Below are 14097 nucleotides of genomic sequence, written 5' to 3'. Positions count from 1 at the left end.
TAATGAAATCAATATGTGCTCCGCCGTCCATCCAATGAACCTGTGGATTGAAACGTAAGCGCCATGCATCATTTCATCCAACAAGGAGCAGATAATATGTCTCAAATCTGTGCACGTGACGTCAAAAGTTAAGTATTCCTGCGCTGAATCAAACTAACAACTAATTTTGACTTTAGAATGCTTTACACTATGAAAATCACTCGCGATTTCAGACACTTAACTTTGTGTTTATTCAATCTTTGTCTCTTGATTATGCCAGGAAATATTTAAATAAATGATTATTTTCTTCACAAATTGCCGCCAGAGGGCAGCAATTGAAATTTAAAAGGAATGTTTGAGTTCCGTTTGTATTTTCTCTTCATTTTAAGGTGTTCAAACTCAATTTGTGGCAAATTTTGTGACTTTTTTGCTATTTATATTTAGATTTTTATTAAATATTCTGAAAATATTAAAATATCAAGAAATTTAATAAAATATTTTATTGCAAATATTCAATTTTTTACTATTTTGCAATTTTACTTGGAAAATTAATCATTTATGATTATTTTCATTCAAATTTTCATGATTTCAAAGCAAAAATCAATTTTAAAATATTCGATTGAGACCATTAAGATTTCTTAAAAAATTGTTTAGTGGCTTATCCTTGATGTATAGAATTTTGCTGCATTACTTCCTCTTGATTAAGATGATTGAGATGCAGACCACAAAATCATCTCCCCTTTGCCATCTAATGATGAAAATGAAACCAAATCACACTCAAAAGAGCATCAATCATCATCGATTACTCTCTCTCTGTGTATTTTCAGTGATATCTCCAAAATCTCTCCGCCTGCAAAGTGCGATTTCGGATTTGAGGAGTGTCGGCAAAACCAAAGGTTTCCCTGAGGAGCGGAAGGAAGCGGCGGGATAAAAACTCAACCACGTGCAACCCTCCGTCATTTATCTTGTAGTCACTTTTTTTTTACATCCCCTCACGATTCTCAGAGGTTGTAGACTCTCTTTTATCCCCCTTTTGCGCCAGTATTTTTCCCAGTTTCGAGCGGGGAATAAAAAACAACACGGCAGAATGCTAAAGAGGCGGATTGTCGAGGGTTTTCCTGGACGTGCCGCGAGTTGGAAGGAGCGGAGAAGGGTTGACACCCCCTTTCAATTCCACTGACAATGGATTTATTTCTTCATAAGCCATTTTACGACCAAATTGCTAAACAGGAAGTCAAATAAAGTTCCCCTCGATGACTTCTCTTCCATCCTTGCGCACTCCTCCATCGGAATGTGTGCGTCGACAGAGGAAGAGTTTGTCGGTGAACAGTAATGCAATCAACACCAGAATGCAGGTGAATTTTATGAAAATACCCTCAGAATTTGCTGGAATCAAGACTGAAATTCAATTAAATGTACTCGAGCGATTGGCAGAGTGACACTGTATGGTGTGGGATAGGAAAAAGCTGTAAATATTAGATAAACTGTGGAAATTGTGTTTAAGAAAATGTGTTGCATTTTGCGTTGTGTGAGAAAATATTTTATTTAATCCTGACAAATAAATTGAATGCAAAATTTACAGACGCTTTAAAATTTAATTCAAATAAATGATAAATAATATAATGTGACTAAGTGACAGAAACCATTTTAGCACTTAAAATGCCACTTAATTAACGTCTTTCGCTTTCTGTGCACTATTTATAATGTAAAATCATTGTCAAACCCCTAAAAAGTAGCTTTATATTGAGAAGTAATTTTCCATGCAATTTTATCTAACTGTCAAAATATTTCTTTCCAAAGAGAATAATTAATATATCAAGAAGAAGATTTATTCAGAATTGTTAGCATTATTGTAAAAATTCATTATTTCTTCATATCTAAACACTTATGAAAATATTTCTTCCCATCATTTATGAATTTCCCTCCAAAATTCATTCTTCTATTTGGAAAGGTTGCAAGAATATTCCGTTGACTGGAAAGTGGCGCTGGTGAGTAGTTGTTTTGCTGAGCAAGTTTCGTGCCTTTCAGTTTTCAAGCATTTTCTGTGGAAAACACACAGAATTTAACTTGTTTTTCAACGCAAAAATGAAGAAATCCGCACAATTGACCAATAAACAGCTGGAAAAGTCCATTTCTGTGAAGCAAAGCAAGGTGAAATTGAAGAATGTTCTTGCCAGTCCGTATACGAAATATTGGTGAGTTTCCCTTAATTTTTCCCTATTTTACCTCATAATAAGTGATTTTTTCTTATTTTTTTATTAACTGTGGTGCTCTTTCAGGCCACTGCTACCGAGTTCTTCACTGCCAACGCTCAAGAATATCCTGAAAAGTGTTCTGTAAGTTAAATGTGAGGTTATGTGTTTCCGGAAAGATTTTCACGGATAATTTTTCCCCTTTGCAGAGCTCAAAGACAGTCTGAAGCTCATTCCGAAGGAAAGAAACGAACGACAGTCAATAGGTAAAGCCTCAGCTGAATTCAGTTGATGAAAACAATCATTCTGAGACACATTTCTTTCCCAGAAACTTCCTGCTTCACGGATTGTGTTCGGTCCAGCGGAATTTGAGGGCCGGCAAAGTGGACTCTCTGATCCTCTCAACCAGCATTGAACCGCGCTTTGTGCTGAACCAGATAATCCAGCATGCTTTCGCGCAGAAGAAGAACTTGAAAGTGCTTTGCGTGGACAAACTGGAAGATCTGCTGAAAGATGCTGGGATTCCATCAGTTTCTCTCGCCCTGATCAATCAGCACGAGAAGAATGACTTCAATCCACTGCACAGTTTTATTAGTCAGGAATCTGAGCGATTTCCCGTGCCAGAAGACTACATTTGTGAGTCACGGACGAAAAACGATGGGAAAACAGAGAGAAAGAAGGCGAAATCTCTTCTCTCGTTAGATTTCCAGGCAAATTCTCTCTATCTTCGCAAGCACAAGTACACGAAAGATCGTGTTTTCATCCCAGAAGTTTCAAACATTGAGGAATCCTGCAAAATGATCGAAGGAACGCCCGAAGATAGTCACTCGTCGTCGTCGGAAGAAGAGTTCCGGAAGCCAAAGCAAGTCGCCAAGAGTTTGACGAATCTCTCGATATCATCCAAAGCCATCCGAAAGGTGAAGACAAAGCGACCGAAGAAGAAGTCTGCAGCTTATCTGCCGCTGGTCATCAACAGAATCCTGCCAAATCCCAGCAAGCAGAGGAGCAAGAAGCTGAAGAAGAAGAAGGCCAAATAAAGGTCACAGAGTTTACTGAAATTCCTCCTCAAAGCGCCCAAATGCGCACGTAATCGACTTGCAGCGAGGCTTCGCGCGAGAAGTCCGTCCTGAGGTTCCACGTGGGCAGCCACTGATTGCGTCCGTTCCAGAAGTCCGTGGACGCCTGCGGCGACGAGTTGTGCCACGGCTTGCCGCCGGGATTCGAGACGTTGTCCGGGAAGAAGTTGGTTCCGCCCACGGCCAGATTGATGATCAGGTAGAACTCCTGGTCGAAGGGCGCCATGCGGCCGGCGTAGCGCCAGGGATTCTCCGTGCCTGGCGCGCGCGCCGCGAAGCCGCCGCGATCCCAGAAGCTCGTCGTGCTGGCGTTCACGGTGCCGATCAGCTGGCCGTCCACGTAGAACCGCATGCTGTCCGGCGTCCACTCCAGCTGGTAGCGATGGAAGGCGCGATTGAAGCCGTTGCCGGCGGCGGAGTTGCGCGTGAAGTGCGTCGTGTTGGCGCCGTTGAGGGCGGGATAGGGGCCGAAGTGGAGCGTGCTTCCCACGCGCTCCACGCCGATGTTCACGCCGTTCTGCAGGAGATTCCTGTTGCCTGCGAACGAGAGGGCAAAGGTGAGATTCTCAACACTGTCTTATCGTTTTGGCAGCGCACAAAGCTCTCGTCGAACGCAGATAAGTTAAGCAAGCTTATGACTTCCTTTGGCGGCCGCATTGATTTGTTTTCGCTCTTTATTCTTGATGAAAGACACTGAGATTCTCCAAAAAATGCATTATTTTACACGTGAATTTGATCAAAAATATCAAGCAAGTGAAGGAATTGAATTGAGAAATTGGTGTCTTAATTCGTTCTCTATCATTTACTTGAATTAAATCAAGAAACTCAATCAAATAGCACGATTAATAATGCGTAATAAATTAGCAGGAACAATTAAACAGTGCATTAAGCAGATGTTTGAGTGATTCTCACCTCTCGCTTCCATCAGATCGATCTCGCCGGACGCTGGCCAGGAGCCGTAGACGTTGTGCTTGGGCATGAGCCAAATGGCTGGCCACAGCCAATCTCCGGCCGGCAATTTGGCCTGAACTTCCACTCTTCCGTAGCGGAAGGCGAAGGAGTTCACGGTGCGAATGCGGGCGCTCTTGATGGGATTGATGACATTGTTGAAGCTTCCGGTTCTCTCGCAGCCCCAAAACTGCGGATTTGTGCACCTGCGGGGAGAAAGAGAGTGACGGCGATAAGGCTTATCTGTGCGCGCTGAGACTCACTGATCCGCTGGCGCTCCGCCGTGGATGTTCAGCGTGCCCGAGGAGATAAAGTGATCGCCAGTGGTGTCGTTCGTGAGTGTCGGGCGGATGTACAGCAGACCGCCGTTCACGTAGGAGTTGGAGCGATTGTTGCTGTACCACTGGAATTCCCAATTCCCACCGCCGGCCAGCGTGATCTCGTGCTGCCACTTGGCGAAGTTCAGCTCGTTGAAGTTCTCCTCGAACAGCAGCTGGCCAGAGCAGATGGTGCCCTGCGGAGCGTGAGTGCCGCTCACGATGGTGGCGGAAACATTGCAAATCTGCGCTTCAGCGCCACAGGCGAAAATTGCCGCCACAAGCAAAAGCAACACCTTCATTTTTGAAGCTTTATTGAAACACTGACTGGTCAATTTACAATTTCGGACTCTTTTTATACACCAAAAAAAGACACAAACTTATCAATGGAGATGTTCGTTATCAACACACTTCAGTGCATTTCGCGACACTCACTGGAGGGAGTTTTTAATAGAAACTCTGGCTAATTTTTCACATTGAACGAGATGTGAGATAAGATTAGAAAAAAAAATTGACGCAAATCCTCTTCCGAATGATTAGTGTTTGGGTGATTCCCAAGATTTTATGAGTCTGAGAACGTAATTGAGATTCTCGCACCACTCTTCGCGCTCCTCCTTCGTGTCCGTGGACAGAAGATGTCTGAAAAGAGAGTAAAATTCACTCAGTTATTATAGAGAACAACAATTATTCTATGGAAATTCATCTGACGCACCACAAGTGATTAAATAAGAGAGCGAATTCTTGGGAAAAACACTGGCAAAAGTGTCACATGATAAAACTAATATAAGTTACCGAACAACAGTTGTCTTCCCACGAGGAATCAGCACCAGAGATTCCTCATCTGTCGCCATTCTGGGTCTCTCCAGTTCCAGCAGAAGAGTGTTCATTCTGGCGCAAATGTCTCGCGGCACAGCGGCAATCTTTGACACTCTGCACAACTGCAAATCGATGCTTCCGATGGCCAACTTCTTCGTCTCGTCGTCCGGATACTTCCAGTAGTTGAGCGTGGTGCCGTGCAGATGACACCAGCGCCTGTGCCACGCTCCCAAACCCGACACATCCTCGAACATGGTCAGGAAGCCACGGTATTGCGTGGTGTTCCGCAGCTGGCACGACACGCGCATGTGAATGACACCCTCGACGGGATCTGGCGCAAAGCTGGTGCGATTCAGTGTCCACATCGTGCGCCTCTGCGCCTCCCTCAGGGAGAAAATCACCGAGCCGTAGAGCGTGAACGCCGGCGATCTCACGGCCGATGGACCAGCTGGTGACTCCACAATTGGCTTCCGCAGACGCTTCACTGGCGTTCCACCGACGCCCATGAAGCCCTTCTTGGCACTCGAGGGCAATTTCTTGCCCAGAATGTGATACTTGAGCTCATGCGGCAGCACTTCACGCTGCGCCGCCATTCCGTACACCTCGAGAGTGACTTTGAAGTCCGCATAGACTTCCGGCAGATGCAATTCATCGGCAAACTTCACTGCCACCAAGCCTGGCAGCGTGATGATACTCTGAGTGGCCAGAACGCTGTCATTGTACTTCAGCAGACACACCAAATGATGGCCAGGAATTGTGTCTGTGGCCATTTGACGAATGTACGCCTGAGCCAGTGGAATTGTAATTCCACTCACGCTCAGTGATCCCATTTCCGGAGGCGAATCCCGCGGTCGCACGCTCTTCTCCACATTCATGCGCTGCAACTCATTCAGCACAGCCAGGCGTCGATGCGTGGCCACAAGCAGATGACGCTCACCCTCGACTGACTCACTGGAGCCACTGAATTCCACCGTGGCGGCGCACAGATTGAGCGCCTGACTCGTCTGCGAGATGATTTGCTGCTGCTTGTGAATCTCCTCATTCAACTTCTTCGCCTTCACCTCCAATTGCCACGACGAATCGTCAGCAATCGCTGCAGTTGCATCGTCAACTTGCAGCTTCTTCTGGCACTTGACTTGACTCCTGTTCTGCTGCTGTTTGCGATAGAAACTCACGCTGTGCAGCAGAGGTGATCCACTATCGTCCTCATCATCACTCAAATCCTCCTCTCTGATGGCACAAATTGCTGGTTTCTTCGGTGTTCGACGATATAAGAAACTCTCTGATGAAATTGATCCTTTTTCCTGCATCAAAATAAACATGAAAAATAAGGAAAACACCTAGAAAAACAATCATTTTCATACTCACATTTCTCTCATCATCACTGGTAAGGTGAAAAGTGTCGTCCAAACACTCCTCGACGTCTTCAAGATGACCCGAAAGGTCACTTGAACTGTCGTCAGAGTCGTTTTCACCCAAAAGTCTGGCATTATCAAGAAGAGTCTTCAACACACTCTGTGTTATGTTCTTCTCTGCACTTTTCTCTCCTTCGTTCGCCACAATTGATGTTCCTTCGGACGTCGCGAGGCTGTTTTTTGTGCTTGTTTTTTTGGAGGGCAAAACAACGAGAAAATGTGTAAAAACCAAAACCATTAAATAAGAAAGAAGAGCAAAAAAGAAATGTAATCGTAAAGCAATGAAAGAAGGAAATCATCATCTGAGAATGAAAGATTAATTTATTTAGATGAGTAAAAGATTCAAAAGTGTATCAAAAAGGTTATAAAAGTTACAAATTGTGTTGCAAAAATGTCTTAAGATTACATTGCTTAATGGCTAAAAGGATGTTTTAAAGTGATTATTTACACTAGAAATTCATCTTAGAAACACATTTAGATTTCTTAGTCTGCAAAAGCTGCCCTAAAATGATTCAATAATAGTGACAAAGAGTAAAGGAATGAAGGTGAAAACAATAAATTATGAACAATAACTCATTTACATATCACGCAAAAGAGTCTCTTCTTAAGAACAATGATTATCTTGGACGATTTGTTTTGTATCCATTCTTCTTCGTCATGAAGTGAAGCGAGAAAAGAGAATAAATAAAAGGATTGTTGAAGAAACATTTACTTAATGGGTTATTAAAATGAATTATTTTATCTCGTGTCACACTAAAATGGCAATTAAACACGAAATCACGACAATATTGTTAAGATGAAGGACAATAAAAAGCAATAATCATAGTGAATTGATCACTTTTCACATGAATTGAAGATTTAATTCTTTCATCTTAATTTTCTGCGTAAAATTCAACCCCTTAAGATAAATTTCCTTCTGAAGAACTGTCGCTATCAGTGAATTGGCAAGACTTTTTTGGTCATCAGGAATATATAAATTAATTCTAGTCAGTCTGATTGTGATTTGGTCGCGAAGAATGGTTGCATTGCGTCTTCAGCTCGGCTCTACAGAATGCAGAAGCAAAAGAGAACGTAATCTAAGAATGTCTCCCACCTGGAGTCTTCGTCGTGTCTCCTCGCGTGTTGCGGCGCTCCTTGCGGCCTCTGCTTGGCGCCGCCTTCCAACTGGCGCACTTGTATCGCCACAGCATTGTCCGCCTGGATGGTTTTCGGCCTCTTCGGCTCCTCCACAATTGGCACCATTTCGATGTTCTCCAATTCACCTGCGAAACAGAGACGTTAGTTTTGCTCTTGAGATGCAAAACAATGATGATTCAAGGGGCGAATAAGTGTCTTTCACAGAGAATCTTCACTTGGAAACATCAATTTTCTTCAAGTTTGACAAATGTTGAGGAAAATACTGTACAAGAAGTGAATTTTTGTGGAATTCAGAGACAATAATCAGTTATTCAGTCAGTTATTCGCCCTCTTGCAATGTTCTCACCGCTCTTCCTCTTCGCCGGCGACGGAACAGCCGGCGGCGCTGGCGGCGGAAGCAGTGGCCTCAAGACAGCCTCAGCCTGACGAGCAGCATTCACATCTGCCTCTCTCTGTCGTCGCGGTCCAGCATTTTCGATGCCAGAGGAAAAGAGCGTGGCGATCTTGTCCCGAATTCCTCCGGCGGAGACACTTGGCGGCTTCTGCGGCACCGGCGGTTTGCTCAGAGGCCTTCCATTGTTGCGATTGCGCTCAAAGAGCGCCAGACGCTCCTTCAGCGACATCTCAGCCGGATCCCGTCCACCCTTGACCGGAGACTTCACGGGAATTTGCGGAATTGGCGCATTTTCTTGTCCGCGCGGCGGAAGCTTAGGAATGTCCGGAGCTCGAGTCTTCTTAATCGAGGGCTTCCTAATGAAATCCCTCTCGTCAGCCACTGTCTGGGGTGGCAGCGGTGCTGGACACTTCTTCGGCGTGAGTCGCACCACTTCAGGACGCGCATGAGCGGGCATTTCCTCCTCCCAGCTGCTGATGGAGTCCGCCAGAGCGGAGAGCTTCTCGAGACGCGCCGTGGAATGTGTTGAAGTCGCTTGGCTGCTCATCGTCTCGCCGAAAGTGGCTTCTGTGCGGTGAATGGGCGACGAGAGCAGCGGATTGTCGGAATAAAGAGCGCCCAGGCGCTGAAAGAGGTTCTTCGAAGAGTCCCTGAGACTCGATGACGATCCGGATAGAGTCTTCTTATCCGATGCAAATGACTGAGTCTCGCTGTCAGGCTGTAAAGGTGGACAAAGATGTGTAATCCGCTTAGGAGATAATCACATTTTTTCCACGAAAACTACCGTCAAATCCGGCAAATTCCGCTTTCCGGACGACTCAAAGCCTTGGAAGATGAAGTCAAGCGTGTCCTGCGATATCAGCGATTCTGACGGACTCAGTCGCTCCTCCAGCGAATCCACACCACTATCGCTAATCCGTGTGCTCAACTGCTGATCACAATCGCCCGCCGATGCGCCCCCTTCGCGATCCGGGAGTCTTCTCTGATGGGAAAACATCACAGAAAGCAATTGAGATTCACTGGAATGCTCGGCGAGTGGAAAATAGACAAAACACTGCTTACATAGGCAAACTTGGCAACGTGATCTATGCAAAATCATAGCTACAATAAACAATAAATAACTCATGCAGAACACACAAAACACAAACAGAACAACACAATGACGAAAGAAACACATTCAGGATGCGCGACAAACCTCCTGAAGCGACTCCATTTGCTGCTATTCTGCACTCTTTCTCAGCGCTGCACCACTCACCAGACAATGCACAGAGCCACTTTCGTGCTAATTGTGGGAAAATTGATGGGAAAAAGTGCATAAATCGAGAGAAATCAATCGTCGTTACGGCACTTTTGAAACGTAAACAAATTCTTCCACAGGCGTTTCGTTGAGTTTTTTTTACTCGCTCTCTTCGATTGTCTCATTAATCTGTGAGATGTCGCAGCGAGCGCGCGCTCTTTGAATTCAAACGCCAACTGCTGCCTTACAATTTATTTTTCTACATCCGTGCGAAAATCGCGGGAAAACTACGGAAAACAGAGCAATTTATCGCCCCTACAGCGCCCAAATTCTCAGATAGTCCACCTGGAGGGACGCGTCCTTGGTGTAGTTGCTGTCCAGCTTCCACGTGGGCAGCCACTGATTGCGTCCGTTCCAGAAGTCCGTGGCCGCTCGCGGCGATGAGTTGAGCCAGGGTTTTCCGCCGGGATTTACAGCGTCATCGGGGAAATATCCTGTGCCACCCACGGCCAGATTAATGATGCAGTAGAACTGAAGATAAACATAGTGTTAGAGATGGCGAAAAGGGGAGATGTGGGAAATTACATGCGTACTTCCTGATCGAATGGCGCCATAATTGAGCCCAAGCGCCAAGGATTCTCAGTGCCTGGAGCTTTGGCGTCGAAATTCCCGTACTGCCAGAAGCCTTCGCCCACATTGATGGTGCCCGTTTCGACGTCATCAATGCTGAATGTTATTCGATCTGCGAAGAGGAGGAAAATGAGCGGAAAAATGATATCACAGCATTGGGATGAGGAACGTTAGTCATGCGATTTCACAAGAATTGCACTGATTTATTGGGCGGAAATGCATAATTCTGTGCAAATTGCCACTTACAAATCCCACAATTTTCACACTGTAAAAAGGATTAAGAGGAGATTAATAAGGCTACAATTTGTGGAGAATCTGATGTGAAAATATTTATTATCGCCACTGAATTCAATATAAAATAATTATAAATATGATCAAAGGAAAATTGCCTTTTTGATGTCAATTAATTGCAGTTAAATGCCATCAAAGAGTAATTTGCCCTTTGGACATTGAAACGATGTGAAAAACACATGAAACGACAAAACTTCATTACGCCATTAGTGGTCAAAAGGATGCAATTGCGTCATACGATAAAATTATGAACAGCACAAAGTACAAAGGATAAAATGCTCTTTTGCACACATAATTGCATTGCAATAAAACCACATATCGTCATTATGAACTCAGTGTGTCAACTGAAATATGACGCAATATGAGTGACCAAAATGTGACCTAGTTTACCTGGCGTCCATTCCATTTGGTAGCGATGGAAGTCCTTGTTGAACCCATTGCCTTGGGCCGTGTTGCGCGCGAAATGCGTCGTTTTCCAGGCGTTCTGCTGCGGATACGGGCCGTACTGGAGGGACGACGTCATCTGCTCCACGCCCACGTGGACGCCGCCCTGCATCAGATCGCGATTGCCGCGCGACTCCAGCAGGTCGATCTCGCCGGACGCTGGCCAGGAGCCGTAGGCGTTGTGCTTGGGCAGGAACCAGACGGAAGGCCAGAGCCAATCCCCGCTCGGCATTTTCGCGTTCACCTCCACCTTGCCGAACTTGAAGGCGAACGAGTTCACCGTCCGGATGCGGGCGCTCTTGATGGGATTCAGGACGTTCATTGGGTTTCCCGAGCGCTCGCAGCCCCAAAACTGAGGATTTGTGCATCTGAGAAGGAGACAAGGATTTTCCAGATAATTCGTATCCACTTTCAAGGTTTTCAATTCGAATCCGCTGGAAACTAACTCAGAACTTAAGAAACTGAGATTTTCTTTACAACTGGATTAAATCAAGAAAAATGCGGGGTTTAATTCAAGAGAGCGTGATTTGAATCTCGAGATTATCTTATTTTAAATTTCATTCGACCATAAAATAACCCTTGAAAATGATTAAATATCGACCCAAGATTATTAACCACAATCATACTTGAGTCTAATCTAACAAAGAAGCACTTACTGATCCGCCGGCGCTCCGCCGTGGAGATTAAGTGTGCCGGAGGTGAGGAAAGACTCTCCGAAGTCATTTGCGCTCAGTGTCGGTCTGATGTGAAGCACTCCTTGCTCGGCATAGGAATTGGAGCGATTGTTGGTGTACCACTGAAATTCCCAGTTCTGCCAAAATTCCATAAGCTCATCAAGTGGGAAAACACGCAAATTGAGTAGCAGCGAAACTTACTCCGCCGCCGGCGAGTGTGATTTCGTGCTGCCAAGTCTCGTAATCGAGTGTGTCAAAGTTGTCCTCGAACAGCAAATCGCCTGAGCACAGAGGACCTGTGATGGCGCTCGCGAGTGTTCCACTCACAGTCGTCAAGGAGGGCTCACATTTCAGCTTCGAGTCGCGTGGCCGGAATGCCGCAAGAGTGACACCGACGAGGCGAAGAACCAGCCAAAAGTGAGGCTTCATCTGCAAGAGGCGCGTTTCATGTTCACACGATGAGAGCGCATCAATTTGCCTTGCTAATCATGAAAACCCAGCATACACAAAGGGGGAGATAATATGGCTAATATGTGGTCACCACTTCCTGACGCTTTAGCAGTTTGTATGGAAAATCCCTAAACACAGAATCACTCTTTCAATAAAACACCGAGTGAGACTTGAATTAGCGATATTCCGCCAAATATGGGGATAATTTTGAATTTACGACTAAAAATTAACTGAAAAATAACCGAAATCTAACTCATAATCTTACAATAGAACTTTTCAGGCAACATTTGATGGTTTTCTCTTGGGTTTTCTTCCTCTAATTGTGCTGTTGAGTTTAATTTTTGATCATAATCTTCACATTTAGCACAATAATTTATATTTTAATCTGCTATTTAGTCTTAAATGAGTCACATAAGCTGGAAAAATATGTTAAAATCCAGTTCTGAATAAAAATACATTTCTTTTGGTATAATAATCAATAGAAAATCAATGTAATTAACCATTAAACACTTCCTAACACCACACAATTGGCAAACACATCATCGAATCACTACAGAATGCTCTTCATTTTGTGGGATGTAAATTGAGGGAAAACCTCTTGCCAAACATGTGTGAATTCTGTGATTGTGCTTTGCATAATTGAAAGTGTGTTTAGCTTGTGTTTGAGCTTTTAAGCTCATTAGATTTATGCATTAATAAATCACTGATTTGTAGCCATTTTCTATTCACTATCGAAGCTCCCAGTGCGAAAATCAAATACGCATTAATCTATACTCTATTTACACCACATTTGCCCAGCAATTAACATTAAAATTGAACTGCATTTTGCACTAACTTGAACAGTGTTTTCACTGGTGAGAAGCCGAAGAACTGATTTCCACAAATAACCGTCCAATAGCTCGACATCTTCTCTTTTATACACGGCAAGAAGAGTTCTCACGCCAAGTTGATAACATCACAATTGATGATGACTTAGAATTGAAATGTCCAAATGGATTACCTCGTAAATTTGTGTTAGAAAAACACTCGCAAAGTCACTTATTGTTTGAACTTTTTTCTTACAATTTACGATCATAGACGCAAAATCGTCAATCACACACTCGATGTGTCAACATTTCACGGCCCTGGAAGTCTTATCATGCATTGAGAAGAGGAATTTTGATGTCAAGCTGCAAAAACTCGACAATATTTCCGCTCATGCTAAATTTCTGTACAAAATGGCAAAAATTAGCAAAGATTTTCGCGAATTATACAATTTGATAATAAGCTTCCAAGTAATTAATCTGAGAGAAGAACTCTAATTAAAGATGAAAAAAATATTTTATCTTTCATAACACTCTTTTAGACAAAGTAATAATATATTCTAATATTAATTCAAGCTTAATTTCAACATTGCGGCATGAAAAAAAAAACATTTTGGAGCCATAAAGTGTACAAAACACACATAAGCAATTATTTGTGAGTTTTCCTATTTTTCTCTTGTTTTCCCATTTTCTTGTTATTCCCCAAATGTTCCCGTCGCAACGTCAGAAAGTTGCGAAAACCGGAAATGACGCGCAAAATTGTAATCTATCACAGATTCTCATTTTGAAAGTCGCACGGAGCGCAAAATGGGGTGGGAAAGTGTTTTGGGGAGGAAAATGCGCGCCAACAGAAGTGACACTTGCCTTTCTAAATGACATGGAAATTCGCAGAAAATAACTGTGTAATTGAGTGTGGGAAAAAGAGGTTGAGATCACGTTGCAAATTAATGTGACGATATCAAAACTAATTGGACGATTGCCACAAATTTTCACATCTCGCATTTCGAGCTCGCTTGCGAAGGGTGGGAAGGGAAAATACACTGTGAGTGATTGATTTTCTTGGAGAGCTTTTGGGAGTGTATTTGGAGGAATGAACTCTGAGCAGTCGACCAAGATTTCACCCTCTTCCAGTGCTTTCTCAGTTTCACTGATCCTCTTGGGAAACGTCTTCACGCTTCCTCACGCTCTTCTCATATTCCCATCGTTATGCTTCTGCCTGTGGACGCTTCAGCTTGTGCTTCGCCATCCCCTTTTTGAGGGGGTGGCGAAGCTAGAGATGCTCCAGATGCTCTTA

At 44.0% G+C, this 14097-nt stretch overlaps 4 protein-coding genes across 4 annotated transcripts; 1 reads left to right on the top strand and 3 right to left on the bottom strand.

The window, feature by feature from the left end:
- Positions 1–1960: 1960 nt before the first annotated feature.
- On the top strand, positions 1961–3297 carry LOC132256351 (uncharacterized). Its single transcript, XM_059752708.1, has 4 exons — positions 1961–2174; positions 2259–2315; positions 2381–2437; positions 2500–3297. Exons 1-4 carry the CDS (start codon positions 2065–2067, stop codon positions 3206–3208), a joined length of 933 nt encoding a protein of 310 aa, XP_059608691.1. The 5' UTR covers positions 1961–2064; the 3' UTR covers positions 3209–3297.
- LOC132256350 (beta-1,3-glucan-binding protein-like) lies at positions 3237–4828 on the bottom strand. Its single transcript, XM_059752707.1, has 3 exons — positions 4459–4828; positions 4160–4401; positions 3237–3784 (listed from the first exon to the last, which is right to left on the bottom strand). Exons 1-3 carry the CDS (start codon positions 4812–4814, stop codon positions 3237–3239), a joined length of 1146 nt encoding a protein of 381 aa, XP_059608690.1. The 5' UTR covers positions 4815–4828.
- A 215-nt stretch (positions 4829–5043) lies between these two features.
- LOC132256348 (anillin-like) lies at positions 5044–9656 on the bottom strand. The gene is made up of 7 exons (XM_059752705.1): positions 9470–9656; positions 9059–9256; positions 8227–8992; positions 7837–8005; positions 6697–6928; positions 5305–6632; positions 5044–5151 (listed from the first exon to the last, which is right to left on the bottom strand). Exons 1-7 carry the CDS (start codon positions 9485–9487, stop codon positions 5049–5051), a joined length of 2814 nt encoding a protein of 937 aa, XP_059608688.1. The 5' UTR covers positions 9488–9656; the 3' UTR covers positions 5044–5048.
- Positions 9657–9761: 105 nt separating this feature from the next.
- LOC132256349 (beta-1,3-glucan-binding protein-like) lies at positions 9762–12886 on the bottom strand. Its single transcript, XM_059752706.1, has 6 exons — positions 12836–12886; positions 11752–11979; positions 11533–11687; positions 10823–11244; positions 10105–10253; positions 9762–10042 (listed from the first exon to the last, which is right to left on the bottom strand). Exons 2-6 carry the CDS (start codon positions 11977–11979, stop codon positions 9827–9829), a joined length of 1170 nt encoding a protein of 389 aa, XP_059608689.1. The 5' UTR covers positions 12836–12886; the 3' UTR covers positions 9762–9826.
- Positions 12887–14097: the final 1211 nt, after the last annotated feature.

This window comes from Phlebotomus argentipes, unplaced genomic scaffold (assembly GCF_947086385.1).
Source record: "Phlebotomus argentipes unplaced genomic scaffold, Phlebotomus argentipes genome assembly contig_5, whole genome shotgun sequence".
In the NCBI taxonomy this organism is placed as follows: domain Eukaryota; kingdom Metazoa; phylum Arthropoda; class Insecta; order Diptera; family Psychodidae; genus Phlebotomus; species Phlebotomus argentipes.
This window is presented reverse-complemented; position numbering and strand designations above follow the sequence as displayed.